We start from the raw sequence: 14,928 nt of genomic DNA, 5'->3' as shown, positions 1-14,928 counted from the left end.
TACTAGGGAAGAAAATAAAAATAAAATTGAAAATGCAGTAATACAAAACAACCCTGCCAGAGTCAGAACATGCCCTGGCAGCCTGTGGGTCAGGGAGGTGGCAGCAGTCCCATTCCATGGTGGCTCAGCCGTCCTGCAGTGCCAGCTGTGCTTCTGCTGGAGCAGGGATCCTGGACAAGGGGGGAGTTTTCCTCTGAAGCTCCAGGGCTGCTGGAGATGGGCCTGGGCTTCCTCTGGGAATGCAGTGGGGAAGAAAGCTGCTCCACTGGGAATGCAGTGAGCAAAGGCTGCTGTGGTGTTGCAGGAGTCAGATTGTATCCAGGTAGGAATGCTTGGCTCCTCCCCCTGGGTGGAGCACCTCCCAATGGGATGATGGAATTTTATCACCTCATGCAAGGACACTCACTGGTCATGAACAGAAGAGATCTCCTGGAGGGAGGATTGGTTTGTGGAAGAGATAAAGAAAACTGCTCAATGAACAGGAGATAACTGCCCCACCTCTGACAGAGAGGAATAGCATACACACCCTCATTTCCAACCCAAGACAACGATTTAAGCAGCTATTAGCAGCGTTCAGTGGAATTAAAGCGATTAACTAATTCCTCATTGCCCTCTCCATCCTCCCCAGCTCCCGAGTGCTGGCCGGGGGGACACCGCATCCTCCGCAACCCCCGCAGGAGCACCAGCTTCGACTCCCTGGAGCTGCAGCGAGTGGCCAGCCAGGACCTGGTGTGTGACCACTCCCTGCCACCGGCATGGTACCGCCTCATGCTCGGCCAGCGGCCCGTGGAAATGCCCACCAGATGTGTCGAGGTCAGCAGAACCTGAGCACTCCCCCTGGGGAGCTGGAATAAACCCTCGGGGGGGTTTTCCTCCCCATCCCTCTCTGACCGTGTATCCAGTGGGATTAGGTGGGGGGTAATGAAAAAACCACTTGAATAATGATGATGATGATGATAATAATAATAATTATTGTCTTGATTTTTAAAAGTGTTAAGTTTTCTTTTATAGTTCTTTTGAAAGTTTTAAAGTTCAGATGTCGCTATTGGACACAAAATGAGTACACAGAAGCTTGGTGAGTTTAAGAGAGAAAAAGACCCAATTTTATTTCTGACCTCGCAATATATAGAATTCCAAAAGTGGCAGTGGATTGGAGGATGAAATTGTTACTTCTCCAACCACACTGGTCAAACTAAGAGTCCATCAATTCTCTCCTCTTACAAAGAATGCAAACCAATCATTATTTACATGAACAGTGTGTGAGAACTCCAGTACAAATGTGTAAACATTATCAGAACTAAAGAAGTTTTATGAGAACTTTCAAAAGTACTATAAAAGAAAACTTAACACTTTTAAAAATCAGGGCAACAAATAATAATTACAAGAATAACAGCAACAACAATAAAACCAACAGCAACAAAACCACCAGCACCACCATCAAAACCAACAATACCACTGTCACATGCAAGGGCATCAGTCAGAGACCAGGATCTCTATGGAACAGCCAATATTCAATCAGGCTAGGAAATATTCCAACATAAAGGCAGGTGTTTTCCAACTCTACAGAAATTTTTAGTAAATCATGTATGTCACCTCAGGCTGTGCTTTTTCCAAGCAACTGTATGGCTTTAAGAATGGATTCTGCAACCTAACTCTTCTCCCATGTAAATTATTATGAGTTAGGGATTTCTTCTGCTGATGAAATCAGAAGGGAGAAATCAGAAAAATTAATATTTAAAGCAGTCTTTGAGGAAACTGAAGGAAAAGCTAAAGTTGAATCTCTTTCTGAATTGAATCAATTCTTGCATTCTTTAGTTTCATAAGTATGCTAGTGGTTTTGTGGAGCAAAAAACCCTTCATCACTCTCTATAGAAGAGATAAAACAATAATTATCTGGTTTTATCTGTGTTTAATATGTATGACAATAATGTTTAACTTGCAGTCATTGTTGCCAGAGCAACTTGAGCCCCTCACTAAAGTCACTGCCACCTCAAATATCCTAACTGCAGGAGCTTAGCATAATTTCAAACATAAAGTTAAACAAAATTATTCAGAAAAGAATAAACTAATTACCATAAAGTACTTAAAAGATGAAATATTCAACCTAGAGTGCCAGGATGTTTGCTATGGGGTGATTCTACTCTAGCTGGAGAACCCTCTCAAAATTAGCAAGAACATTTTATATCCATTCAAACTGGACCTGTGAACCCATCACAACTGAAGTTTATCTTAATAATTTAACATTTAGTGAAATGTTAAGAGATGGTTGTTATTTCTGTAGAATTTTTAACACATTACATACATAAACTAGAAATCTTATTGACATTAATAAATTGGCGGGATTATTATTGAAAGATTAATTTCATGGCATCCTCAAATATCCCAATGCACTATGAAGTTTTCCAGATTGCTCTGTAAGTGTACATACATATTCTATAATATTATTTAATTTTTCATTATATTTCAGCAATTCTGAGCGTGCAGCAATGCTCAGCTGCATGAGATTGCTTTCTAACAATGCATGCTTTGTTTCTTTTAATCTCTTCTCTGGAGTTTTTCATTCAGGTTTGTGAAGGTATATTCATTAGTTTGGTTTCTTATCTTGTAACATAATTCTTGCCATTGGTTTCTTCATTATCCTCTGAATGACAGTAAATCTCTGCTTTGCCATGCTGATGAAGGATTACATCTGTTAGATGTCAAAACTGAAAGAATACGCTTCTTTTAGATCTTCACCTTCTAAATCTGCCTCTACATTCTATCTCTTCCACTTAATTAAATCATTGTTTGATTTGGTTTTCCATTTAATTTCAGCAAAACCTCTGGAACAAAATAATTTAAATTAATAACTGTGCAGCTTCCACTCCTTAATAAGCAGTTATTATTGGACATTCCAGTCTGGCTGGAGCGAGCTAATTTTAATTAAAAAAGTCAAAGACAAAACCCTGAACAGATAGAAGAGAAAAAAGACCAAATAAAGCCTGACAATACGGCTGCAGAATTAAAAAGTACATTACCCCAGCTTTACACCTTGTAAAATATATACCCAGTGATATCGTGTTGATACTAGCCAGATACAATTAGCTGCTTATCGATGGATGAGATTAACTTCTTAATTCAGAGTGCTGGTAGGTAAGGATTCCTGTCACCCAACGGAGCTCAGGAGGGATTTAAGCCAGAATGGAGATTTGGAGCGTCGGGAGAAGTGTGGGAGGACAAATGGCACGTGCTGGGGGACAGGAGGGAGGGGAGCTCCCACAGCCCGACTCCTCCAGACAGCTTCTCAATGCCTGTGTTCTGAATCTTGCCATGAAATAAACAATAAAAATATGTCCCTGTCTGCATGTTGTTTCATAACCACGGGGAGGGTTAGATTCAACAGAGAGGAGACGGAGGTTGTGAGAGCCCCAGAATGCAACCGTGCCACAGCTCAGGGGCACAGCAAACTTTGCAATGAAAAACGAGCAGCAGCTTTTAAGGAGCTGCTTCTCATCCACTCATTTAATAAAAAATGGGGGGGAAAGGGAGAAAAGACAGAAGAAAACCCCACAAGCTACAAAGTGGAAAAAAAGACAGAAGAAAAACCCAAAAGCTTTTATGTCAGAGAAAGTGAAAATATTAATTGCATTCCTGAACTTGCCATCCCTTGAATTCAATTGCTGTCCATAAACTTATTCCTCCAGTGGCAAAATGTTTTTGATTGAAAGAGCTTTCCAATTTAGGCTTTGCCTGCTGAATTTCTCAGGGCAGGTAACAAATGATCCTGACCTTCCTCCCTTTATTTTTTCCTTGCCTTTCCCCCCATGCTCCCAAAGGAGGCACAGCAATTACCAGATCCGGAACATGCACTCCTGGCCACAGCCACTTCCCTAGCCAAAAATATATTGTAGTAGAAGTCCAATAAAAATTTGTAAATTTTGGATCCTCGGGTGTTGAGGCTGCTGCTACAGATCAGGGTTTGTTCTTCAAGAACTGGTTTTCTGTGAAAGGCAAAAACACTGAATGAAAAAAAGTATAGTGAAGCTTTTACTAAGATTAAGGCAGTATATTAAGAAGCAAGAAACAATGCACAGACATGCCAGACCATAGTAAAATGACCTTCAGAGGAAGAACAAAAGATGGAAAAATTAAAGCTCAACAGAAAATCTATTGAAAATACAGAGAAGTACTTAACAGCCAATATGGGAAAACACATCAATTACAGAAATTCCAGCTTCTGAATTAAAATAAGACAGGGTATATGCATACACCTGGATACATGTAAATATGGGCAAGCCCCATGGGAGGCACAAACACTAAAAAGAAACGTGAGGGAACATCACACACTAATGTTATTGAAGCTTTGCTCCACAGTCAGATAAAAGATCAATCTGTGGATTACAGCAGAGCAGTGTACGCTGCTGCCTGTAATGCAAATTTAAATGCCACACCACACTCACAGCAAAGCCAGAAATGGGCTGAAAATTCTCTTCTTCCTGTGGAGAAGTTCCACTGGCCCCAGGTGCTTGTCCTCACCAGCAGCTGAATGTCTTTTTCTGGAGGGAATGGCAGGAAAGGGGAATAATTTCACTTTTGCACATTAACAATCTCCAGCAACCCCTGGTTCAGAGACTTCTGGGTTCAGACATGGGTTGTTCAATTTTCTTGTGAAGGCAAAAGGAGGGGCAGACACTGATCTCTTCTTTGTGGTGACAGTGACAGGACCTGAGGGAATGGCCTGAAATTGTGTCAGGTGAGGTTTAGGTTGGATATTAGGAAAAGGTTCTTTCCCCAGAGGTGGTTGGGCAGTGAACAGGCTCCCCAGGGAAGTGGTCACAGCTCCAAAAACTGCAAGGAAGTGATCCACAGATCTTGACAGAGCTCAGAAGTGTTTGAACAATGCCCTCAGGCACTTGATGTGACTCTTGGTGTTGTCCTGTGCAGGGCTAAGATTTGGACTTGATGATCCTTGTGGGACCCTTCCAGCCCCACAGATTCTGTGATTCTATGATTTAAATTAATTTCTCTCCCATTAGCCAGCCCCATAACTGCAATTTTTGGCACACACAATGTACAAGCTTCTGTAGCAAGCTTTTCTACAGGTTACTTATGGATATGAGACTCTGGGAAATGTCCAGTAATACCTGCCTGTGATGGGATATCAAGATAACTTCCTATGCCTTTCTTCAGAAATTTCATCCTCTAAATGAGCAAAACCCTCTCCAAATCTGAGCATGCTGTAAATTCATGTACAACTGTAAATATGCTTGTGTAAATGGAGGACATGTCATGCAGTAAGGGTTAGTATTTTCTCAATAGTTTCGTCTTTAGCAATGCAGGTTTACTTTTTTACATGTATACTAGGATCAAACACAGGTTTAAATGCTAATCTTTGGTGTATAAAACAAGGTCATGTTAAAGCGTGTCAAATCTAACCTGCTCATGATGCTTAATATGTCAGTCCCTAGAGGAGCAGATTTATTTTCCCATACTTAGTTTCATTCCCTCCTCTTTAACCTCTTCTGGAACATTTTATACTCACAACCAAAACACAGCACCTCAGCTGCATACCATTAATTTATTATTTTGTTTCAATTATTATTTTGCTCTGACTCCAGCCCCACTTTGATTTGCAATTGTTCTATGAATTTAAAAGCAAATGACACTTTCAAGGTATTATTTAATCTGTAATTCTTTCTTGAACACTTACGTGAATATTCCAAATCATAATGCTAGGTATGAAGAGCCTTTGTTTTTCTTGCTTGTTTTTCAGACAAGCAAAAACCCTTCTGTAGAAATTACAATTATAGCCTTTATTGTTCAGAGGCATGTGCTTAAAAGAAAAACAAGATAAGCACCAGTTTAATTGCTACTACAGATATTCCTGACGTAAACTGATTTCTGTGGAGTTTGGCCTCAGATTGAAATAAGAAAAACCCCAATCTTATTTACTTTAACTAACTACAAAGAAATAAATTTTTAAAAAAAGCTAAGTAAAGTTTTGAGTGGATAACAGATGCAAAATCATAACGTTTTAACTGCCAACCAGCAGCACACCAAAAAGCCTTCCATCTCCATCCAACTAAAACAATGCTCTCTTCACATATGGTGCTACTTATTTTTAACAGCATAATTTCAGCAATACCCAAGTGACAAGAACAAGCAAGCTTGATTTCTTTGTGCAATTATGAAGAACCACAGTGTCCAATCAATCAAACTGGTTGATACTCCAAACCCCAAGCAAATGGAAGGAGACATCATTGGATTAAACAATAATGGCTTGTTCTCTTGTTTCAGCAAAGGGAGAAAACTTCTTTTTATTGTTTAGGTTTTCTAAATTGGATTTTTAAAATTATTATCTGGTGCCTAATCGGGAATAAAGAATACTCAATGAATATTTACCTGCCACGAGGTGTTGCAGAGATTAATTGGGTAAGGTTTATAAAATGCTTTGAAGATTAAAACCACCACTTAATTACAATTGGATAAAATATGGAAAGATACTAAAGAAGGCTGCCAACAGCCTCCTGTGTTGGAGAAGTTCTCCTTTTGCAAGCTGTGTCACTGGATGCCTGAACCTGTGGAGTTTGCTCTCCTGTAGAGGCAGCTGTGTAATTCCTCCTTCCTTTTGGAAATGCTGCTGAGTGGGGGTGTGAGACTCCCACATCTCTCCAATATCCTTAGAGCAGCAGTGACTGCAGGCATTGCAGGTAAATGCTCTGCTTTAAATGCCAATCATTTGCTACTTCTGAATTCAATTTTCTGGTTACTCTCCCAAATGACAGCTACAAAATTCAATGCAAATCATGCCACAGTGGGGACTTGAAAATTTTGGCTCTTTGAAGCCTCTTCTCCTAGATTGTTCTTCTAAGTTTCTTTGTTTCTTTGCTTTCTTGTTTTGTTTGGTTTTTTTTTTTTTTTCTGTTCTTATCTCTACTGCTGGTTGAACACATGAATATACATATTCCTTGCCTTCCCATGTCTGTCTTCTAATTCACAGAGGCTTCATGCAGCAAATCCTTTTGGCTAGTGTGTGGCAACTTGCCTGAATCAGAAGGACCACATGCAGCTCATAACAGAAAATAAATTCACATGTGTCATAGAGCTTCCAGGAAAACAGAAATACTCTATTTATACCAAAATCCTTCCTTGGCCAGCCTGTAATCCTGTATTACAGTTTGTTGCAATGACTTACTGTCTCACAGTCTGATTTTTTTACCCTCGTAAGGGTTGGTCATTGTTTGCAATTTGTGCATGTTACATAACAAACTGCCTCACTCAAGTGGTTTCAGTGCAAGATTGGCCAGGGCAAATGCAGGAGGTCCCTGTGAGGGTTTATCAGAAAGCTGCACTCTAACATCAGCGATGCCAATCCACACTTTCTCCAGCACTGAAATGGCTCACGGACTTCTGGTGAGGCTAAAAACAGAGGGGGGAAATCACCATCCTCTTATTCCAGCATTTCAGTTTTGCCTCTGTGTGTTAACAAGAGGTCCAGGCTCAGTTTTATGTATGGATCACTTTCTGCCTTTTTTCACAGCCAGAATGCATTCACATCTATTTATCTACATGGCTCCCAGCACAGCAGAGGGATGGGTGTCATATTAATGAATTATCTTCCCAGCACTGCTGCAAGGCACGGAAGGCTATTACCGTCTCAGCCACCTCCACCTCTGGCTGAGAGATAAGAAAGTGAGGTACACAGAGTCAGTGATTTGTTATTTGCCCAAGGTCAAGCAGCCAGAGAAACTGAGGCACCGTGTGTGCCAGAGGCAGCCCAGCAGCTGCACTCCCAGTGCAGCAGCACTGATGTGTTGACACCAGTTCCATTGGTAAAGGCAGCATCAGATGGATCCTATAGGTCATTTTAAGCAACAAAAGTTCCTTTACAGAGAATTGTAAGAGTATTTTTTTCAGTTGGGATCAGTAGGTTGTGCTGTGTCTCCTCACCAAACCATTTCCTACAAGACTCTCTGAGTTTGCACACATCCATTGAAATCCAGTGCTCACTCATCCCTGCTGCTCTGCTCCCCATAACTAATTCTTCTGGCTTGTGTGGTTCCAAACACCTCCAAGGTGAACTCACTAATACCTGCATTTTACTGTGATTTCAAAAAGAATGTTCCAGTCCAGCAATCTTTACTCACACATGCAGAGGCACTGAAGTTTTTGGTTTTCTTGTGTAAGAGGAAATTCAGGCTGCAGGTATCACATCCAGATGAGTATGAAGCAGAGACCACAGAGCTTCAGTTTCCATCCTCCTCTCTTCTCCCATGCTGCTTCTCTGGATGTTGTTTTTTCCACTCTTCCAGGTCATTACAAGTGTATGCTCATAAGCATGCTTTGGAAACATGCTTTTTCACACCATTCCTTGCACTCTAGGTCAGAGGACATAGGTCACATTCACCAGGATGCAATAAATTCCCATCATCTGTATTTTTACCAGCACAGAAAACACCCATGTCTGTTAAAGCTGTAAATAAACAAACAGAACAAACCTCTAAACTTACACCCAACATGGCTTTTAAAGAAAGCAAGGGAAGAGATTGGTCTAAAATTCCACCTAGAAGAATTTTTATGTTGGTCCCTCTTCTCCTTTGCTTGCACAGTGCTGGAAGGCTGCTCCTCCCTAGCCAGCCGCTGCATTGTGTGAGCTCCAGTGCCACCTGCAAGACCACCGGGACACCAAACAGGGAAGGCAGGGTCAGCCTCGCTGCTCAGCTGCTGCCACTTTTCAGGAGGGAAAAGAAAAACCCCAACAACCTTGGAGAATTTCAGTGGTGTCTCTCTGGAATCCTTGTTTTCAGAAGCCTGACAATAACTAGCTCCAAATGGAAATCAGATTGTGTCATGTCACGTTGCTGATTGTTTTTCACCTACCCTTGCTTTCCTGGGTGTGCACCCCTTCTCCCCTGCCCCTGCTTCCTGGCTTGACTAGCTCCCAGGTACAACTCAAACTGCAGGAGGGCACTGGTGCATGACTTAATAAATTTATCCTTTGACTTTCACCGCTTCCCCTGCTGTCACAAATAACTTTCGATCTTGAAAGTAAAGCAGCAAACCTGGGCCAATGGGAAAAAATGCTGGGTTTTGTTGGGTTTTTTTTTTCCTCCCCAATGTGATTTATAGCCAAACACTCACACTGGGAGGAATCACGTTCCCTGAGCTGGACTAGTAGAGATGGTTCACTGTCACTGGCTGAAGAAATGCAAAGTGACAGCAGCAGTCACGCTCTGCTGAATGTGACTGATATTGGAGAGCAAATTATTGTCAGTATTTGGTAATAATTTCCAAACTTTAGCTCAAATATCCCTGTGCTTTGCATATTGGCAAATGCTAGGTAATGGTGCAGAAAAATGAGTCATTGTAATTGGCTTTGTATATTTAATAAGGCCCTGATTACACCTAATCTCCTCACCGAGGTGCTTAAATTAAAGACATCTTTAGAGAACCATGTTCCTTTAGTCAGGAGAGAGAGCCTGACAGGTACAGAGGGCAGCTCAGATCTGAGATTCCTGAACACACATCCCTAAGTTGGGAAATGGAAATCAGTCTCTCCTGGCCATGACTCAACATGCTGTCATTTAAACCATTTAAGACCAATGCCCTCTGCTTTGGGATTTTCTGTATTCAGGGAATTTGTTAATAGATAAAAGCCTGAAAGCAAAAGTGAAATTTAAAAAAAATTTAGAAAGTTAAGTCATGCATATCCTGCACATATGTTTTGTCCATCCTTCATAAGTGTCTCTCCTCAAGAGTGAGGGAGATGTTCAGGCCCCACAGACATGTCCAGTGTGTGCTGGAAGGGCAGGAGCTGTCAGGAGCAGGGCAGCTGTTTTGGAGACAGGTGATCTAGCCTGCTTTCATGCTTTTATCTTCTTCATACAAACCAACCAAAACCAGAGGGAAATACTTTGGAATCCTGTTATTGTGCTCTTTGAGCGTTTTATCTGTGTAAAGCCACCTCTCAAAACCGAGCAAGACATTTTTATCCCCACCTACACAGCTTTTTCACTGACCCTCCAGGTTCACCACACACAGGGTTTTAGTGATCTCCACTTTCAGGAAAGGGAATGAAATCTTGTGATTTCAATGAGGATTATTTGGCCAAGCTTCAGTCCATTTCCCTGCACTTCCTGTGATCCCATTCACTTTTATTGTTTTCACTTGGTTTAGGAATTTTTCCTTTTCTAATTTAACATTTAATTTCTTTAGGTTCTTCTCATCTCTCTTTGTTTACCTTTCTTCTCTGATTTCAGGATTTTAATTGGAGTAATTTTGGCAAGTTTTGGTCATTTGCACTGCCCCTTATTTCATCTTAGTCCATTTGGTTGTAGTCACTCCATTTCCAAATTTTCTGGTTTTTTTCAATTGCATTGGTTTTGATCGTATCTCCTTTCCAGAGCATTTGTTGGACTTTGTTCTCTGATTTCAAGATTTCAGTGAGGATTATTTGGGCAAGCTTCAGTCCATTTCCCTGCACTTCCTGTCCTCCCATTCACTTTCATTGTTTTCACTTGGTACCAGAATTTTTCCTTCTTCTTTTTTTGAATGTTTAATTTCTTAAAATTCTTCTCCTGTCTCCTTTTTTACTTTTCTTCCTTGATTTCAGGATTTTAATTGGAGTAATTTTGGCAAGTTTTGGTCATTTGCACTGCCCCTCATTTCATCTCAGTCCGTTTGGTTGTAGTCACTCCATTTCCAAAATTTCTGGGCTTTTTTCAATTCCATTTTATTTGATCATATCAAGTGATATCAATTTGATCATATCAAACACTTCTTTCCTGAGTGTTTGTCAGGCTTTGTTCTCTGATTCCAAGATTCCCTTCCCTTTCCTGAAAGGAATCTTACCACACTCGCTGTTAAATGGCTCCTTTTGTGTGCACCCTCAGATGAACAAATGTGGGACACAAGCTCCGGTGTGGCTGTCACTGAAGTCTGAATCCCTGCCAGCTCCTGGGGAGAGCAAGAGGCTGACGGGCTGTGCCACCTGGCAGGTTTTTGGGGGCACCAGGGACTGCTGCCTGTTCCGGATCCCCATCGCCGTCAGGAACTGCGGCGCCTTCTTTGTGTATCTCCTGCAGCCCACCCCGGGATGCATGGGCTACTGTGCAGAAGGTGAGGACCAGTAAAGTATTTATCAATAAGATTGCTTATGCCTCTCAGGCTGGGTGTTCAAAGGCCCCGGTGTTGCAGTGTACATCTCGGTGACCTTGCGAGTCAAGCGTCACTCCCGCTAAGGCGCAGAGCATGTAGGAAATAAATCAGTGGCAGTCCAAGGTGTTCCTGAAGAATAGCTCCTATTACCAGTGCAAAATGTAATCTGGTGTGTATTGCTGAAGCGTTCTTTGCTTGGTTACAGCTCACGTGTAACCTTTCCCACTGTCTTTGGCTCCACTTTGGCTTGAAGTTGCAAAGCGAGTGAGCAGAGGCATCTCAGGCACTGTATCCAGGAGACTGTCTCTAAGGCCTCTCCTTATCTTTAATAATGCAGTATACCCCCTCAAAAAAGGTAATTCTGAAACTCTGCAAGGAGAAAAAAAAACCCCAAACCAAACTGATAACATCTTTTTCATGACATTTATATAATTGTTCTCGTCAGAAATAATTTTCAGCCTACTACGAGAGATGTAATCCCTGTTCGGTAGCTAGGAAACAAAGGGAAAGCAGAAAGCAATTGCTCATTCAGTTAAACCTCCTGAACTTTGGAGCATGGCCAGGTGCATATAGATTTCATCAGAAAACATGCTTCTTTCCCAAAATGAAAAAATTACCTTTATACTTTCCTTTTAGTGGTTTTGGACAGAAACATGACACTGAGAAACTCAGGTTATCAACTTTTCAATTGGGCAAAATCCAAGCTTAAATAAATTTTAAAGAGAAAGATAACTATTTTCTTATCTTTATCAATATTTTAACATTCCTACTTGAAGAAGAGGAAGGAAGAAAGGCTTAAAGAACATGACATTAATTCACTATTTGAAATAAAAAAAATCCATTAGAATAAATGAAACTGATTCTTACTCAGAAATTACTTTTTAACTGAATAGTCATTTTTCAGTTTAAGATTGGCCTTTTTATAAATTATAAGATTTCCACTACTCTTCAGAGAATTTTTTTGCCAATACATTTTGGGTGAATAATTTTGTCCTATTTAATGATTCACACCTGTTCAGGATGTAAAGCCACCTGCATTTCTAAGAAAAGAATGATTATCCCTTCCCAGTCTCATTTTCAGTGAGGTCCAGTCCTTCAAAGTATTTAATTCCTTGCCTTTAGGATGTTTTTCCAGTCTCATGCATTGGACAAGAAAAAAACCCAAATGTGGAGGTTTTTTACTGAGGGTTTTTACCTCACTGGCTTAAATTCAGCTGTAAATATTGCACCACAGGAGGCTCAGCTGGGTCCAGCTGCCATGGCTTTGTGTCGGGGTCAATTCCCCAGCCCCTTCTGCTGGAGGTTCAGGAGCAGGACAGCAATCAGCGCTTCTGAGCTGCAAAACAAACTGAATTTAAAACTCCATAACTTGGCAGAAAGGAAACAGCTGGGAAAAGCAGTGTTCGTGCTTTCATCCTCCCCTGAGCTGATCACCTAACTCTGTCCTTCTGGGATAATTTCCTGCACACAGTCATGATGTGAGGCACGGTTTGAGGCAGCTTCTCTAAGAAATGAAATACAAAAGGGTATAAACATCAGGTTTATATTCATCTTTTAAGTAACTTGTTTCTTACCTCTTGCTGTTTGCTCTGGACAGATGTTAACACATTGGTTCTCTGTTCTGCTGGAACAGCTTCATATTTTATTCTCTTGGGTTCCCACATATTATATTTTCTACACTTATCCGAAAAAGTTACTTAATTTATCCTTTCAAAGCATCTGAACCAGCTTCATGTTTTGTTTGAGTCTGAGTCTCTAGAGATGAAAAACATCCCCTCACACTATTATACCTCTCTTTGTTTCTACTTTCTAGGGGAGTTTAACAGGAAGAAAGGTTTCAGACTTCATTACTTGTTGAAGCCTGCAGAAAGCAAGCTGTATTTTTAGAGCAATGGCATTATTCTGGGCAGAACGAGACTATATTGAGCAGACCTAGCCTAGATACATCCTAAAACAGCCTGGAAAGGATGCTCACAGTAAGGCAATAGAGGCTGGCTGCTTTCTGGGAGTCAGTTTACCTCTGCAACATAGTGACTTCTCATTTCTCTCCTGTGCTTATTGCAAAACTTGGATCAAAAGGCTGTGCTCCAGGGAAATGCAAAACTGAGGACCTTTGCCAGAGTAATTAATTTGTATTAATCCGAGTGCTTCATTTCAATAACGTTTCTTTCACTGCAAAATTAAAATTAAAAAATCCACATTCAAAACCAGCAGGTCAGATGATATAACAGCAATAGGTAGGACACAATTAGCAATTTTTGCATTTCGTATGAAACACACCTTCTTGCTTGCATGGTTACTAATTAAGTCAGAGGAAGATAAAATGTAGTGCTTCTCCCATGTCTAATTACATTGACATCTTCTTGTTAGGTGAACAACCATAACATCAAACATTTTATGCTACATCACTCTTTTGTTTTCCCTTTCCAGACAAGCTCACAAGCCTGGCTTTGCAACCGGCCATCACTCCCGAGCTCGTGCAAGGCCGAGTCCACCTGAAGTGCAGCTACAGCCCCCCTTCCCCTGAGCCCCCCGTGCAGTTCAGGGTGCTCTGGTCTCGCCTCTCCAGCCCTGGGAAGAGGGAGCAGATCCACCAGGAGACAACCCCGCAGCCGTTTTCCTACGTGGAGATGGACGGCGCCAATCTCCGCCTGGGAGACACGGTAACGCCACCCACCTTCAGCAGCACGGGTCACACCCCCACAGGGCATCAAACCTTCTTCCTAAACCTTTGTTGTGTTTTTATTAGTGCTCCTCATGCTTAGAGCTACTGCCCAAAAGAGATCTGAAAATGCTTCACGGCAAGATTATTTAATAACATTAACCAGGTTCAGGACCTGTAACACTCCTTTGAATTGCAGTGAGTTCTTGGAAGGTATTTTACCACATTCTAAAGGCAAATTGAATATTTGCAGTTACATTACACCCTGAATGCTGTGAGGTTTGTATAAGTGGTGGGTACATGTGCCTGAGCCAATTTTTTGCTTTTTGTATCTTGCGGCAGTGAGATTTTGCAGCAGAGGCAGGCTCAGCTGCGTGCACTCAGTAATTTTTATATCCATGGACCAGAGACACAATAACATCTTTTCACAGGAAAAATAAAATATTATACATTTTAAAATAGAGGGGGATTCATTTTATGTTTTTTTTCACGTTGTTCTGCCTCTCTGATTCCAAACTCCTGGTTCAATAGCATACTGAAAGATAGAGTTCATTACAAAACAATCTTTAAGAAGTATATTTGATGGCTTACACAGCAACAATGATCTGCTCTCAACAAAAAAAAAACAAAACAGAAACCAATACAGATGTGAAAAAATTGACTTATGTATGAATTCATGGCCTTTTATGGTACAGAAAGAAGACTTTTAAATTTAAATTAGGTTCATAACTTTTATGGGAAGAGGGACATTAGTGATGCTACAGCAAACAGAATAAATAGGGATAATGTCCTGGTGTTAAAAGTAGGTTGGAAATAGTCTTGACATTTTGCAGCTCTTCTTTGAGATCATGGAATCATAAAATACTAGCCCAAACACACGGTTCAAGGTTCATCTGGTCTACATTTTCTTGGCAAAAGCATTGTCTAGACAAGACAGCCCAGTACCCTTTCCTGCTGAACCTGAATTGTCTGATGTTGGGAGATCCACCACTGCTGAGATTATTCCAATGCATAACTGTTCTCATTGTGAAAAAAAAAATATTTTTGTGTTGAATCTGAATTTTCCCTCATCTTTTCCATGTTACTATTTGTAAAAAGGGACCCTCTATCTTCTTTGTATCCACTCTTTA

At 40.9% G+C, this 14,928-nt stretch overlaps 1 protein-coding gene across 1 annotated transcript in view; it reads left to right on the top strand.

Moving 5' to 3' along the window:
- LOC128791082 (von Willebrand factor D and EGF domain-containing protein-like) overlaps window positions 1-14,928 on the top strand; it is a 230,157-nt gene that overhangs the window by 36,156 nt on the left and 179,073 nt on the right. The window contains exons 2-4 of the mRNA XM_053948448.1: window positions 629-813; window positions 10,872-11,097; window positions 13,567-13,799. Coding sequence (XP_053804423.1) covers window positions 629-813; window positions 10,872-11,097; window positions 13,567-13,799 — 644 coding nt within the window. The remainder of the gene's footprint in view (window positions 1-628; window positions 814-10,871; window positions 11,098-13,566; window positions 13,800-14,928) is intronic.

The sequence above is a fragment of the Vidua chalybeata genome, chromosome 7 (assembly GCF_026979565.1).
Source record: "Vidua chalybeata isolate OUT-0048 chromosome 7, bVidCha1 merged haplotype, whole genome shotgun sequence".
Lineage (NCBI taxonomy): Eukaryota > Metazoa > Chordata > Aves > Passeriformes > Viduidae > Vidua > Vidua chalybeata.
The sequence above is the reverse complement of the archived record's forward strand: the minus strand, read 5'-3'. Positions and strand labels throughout refer to the sequence as shown.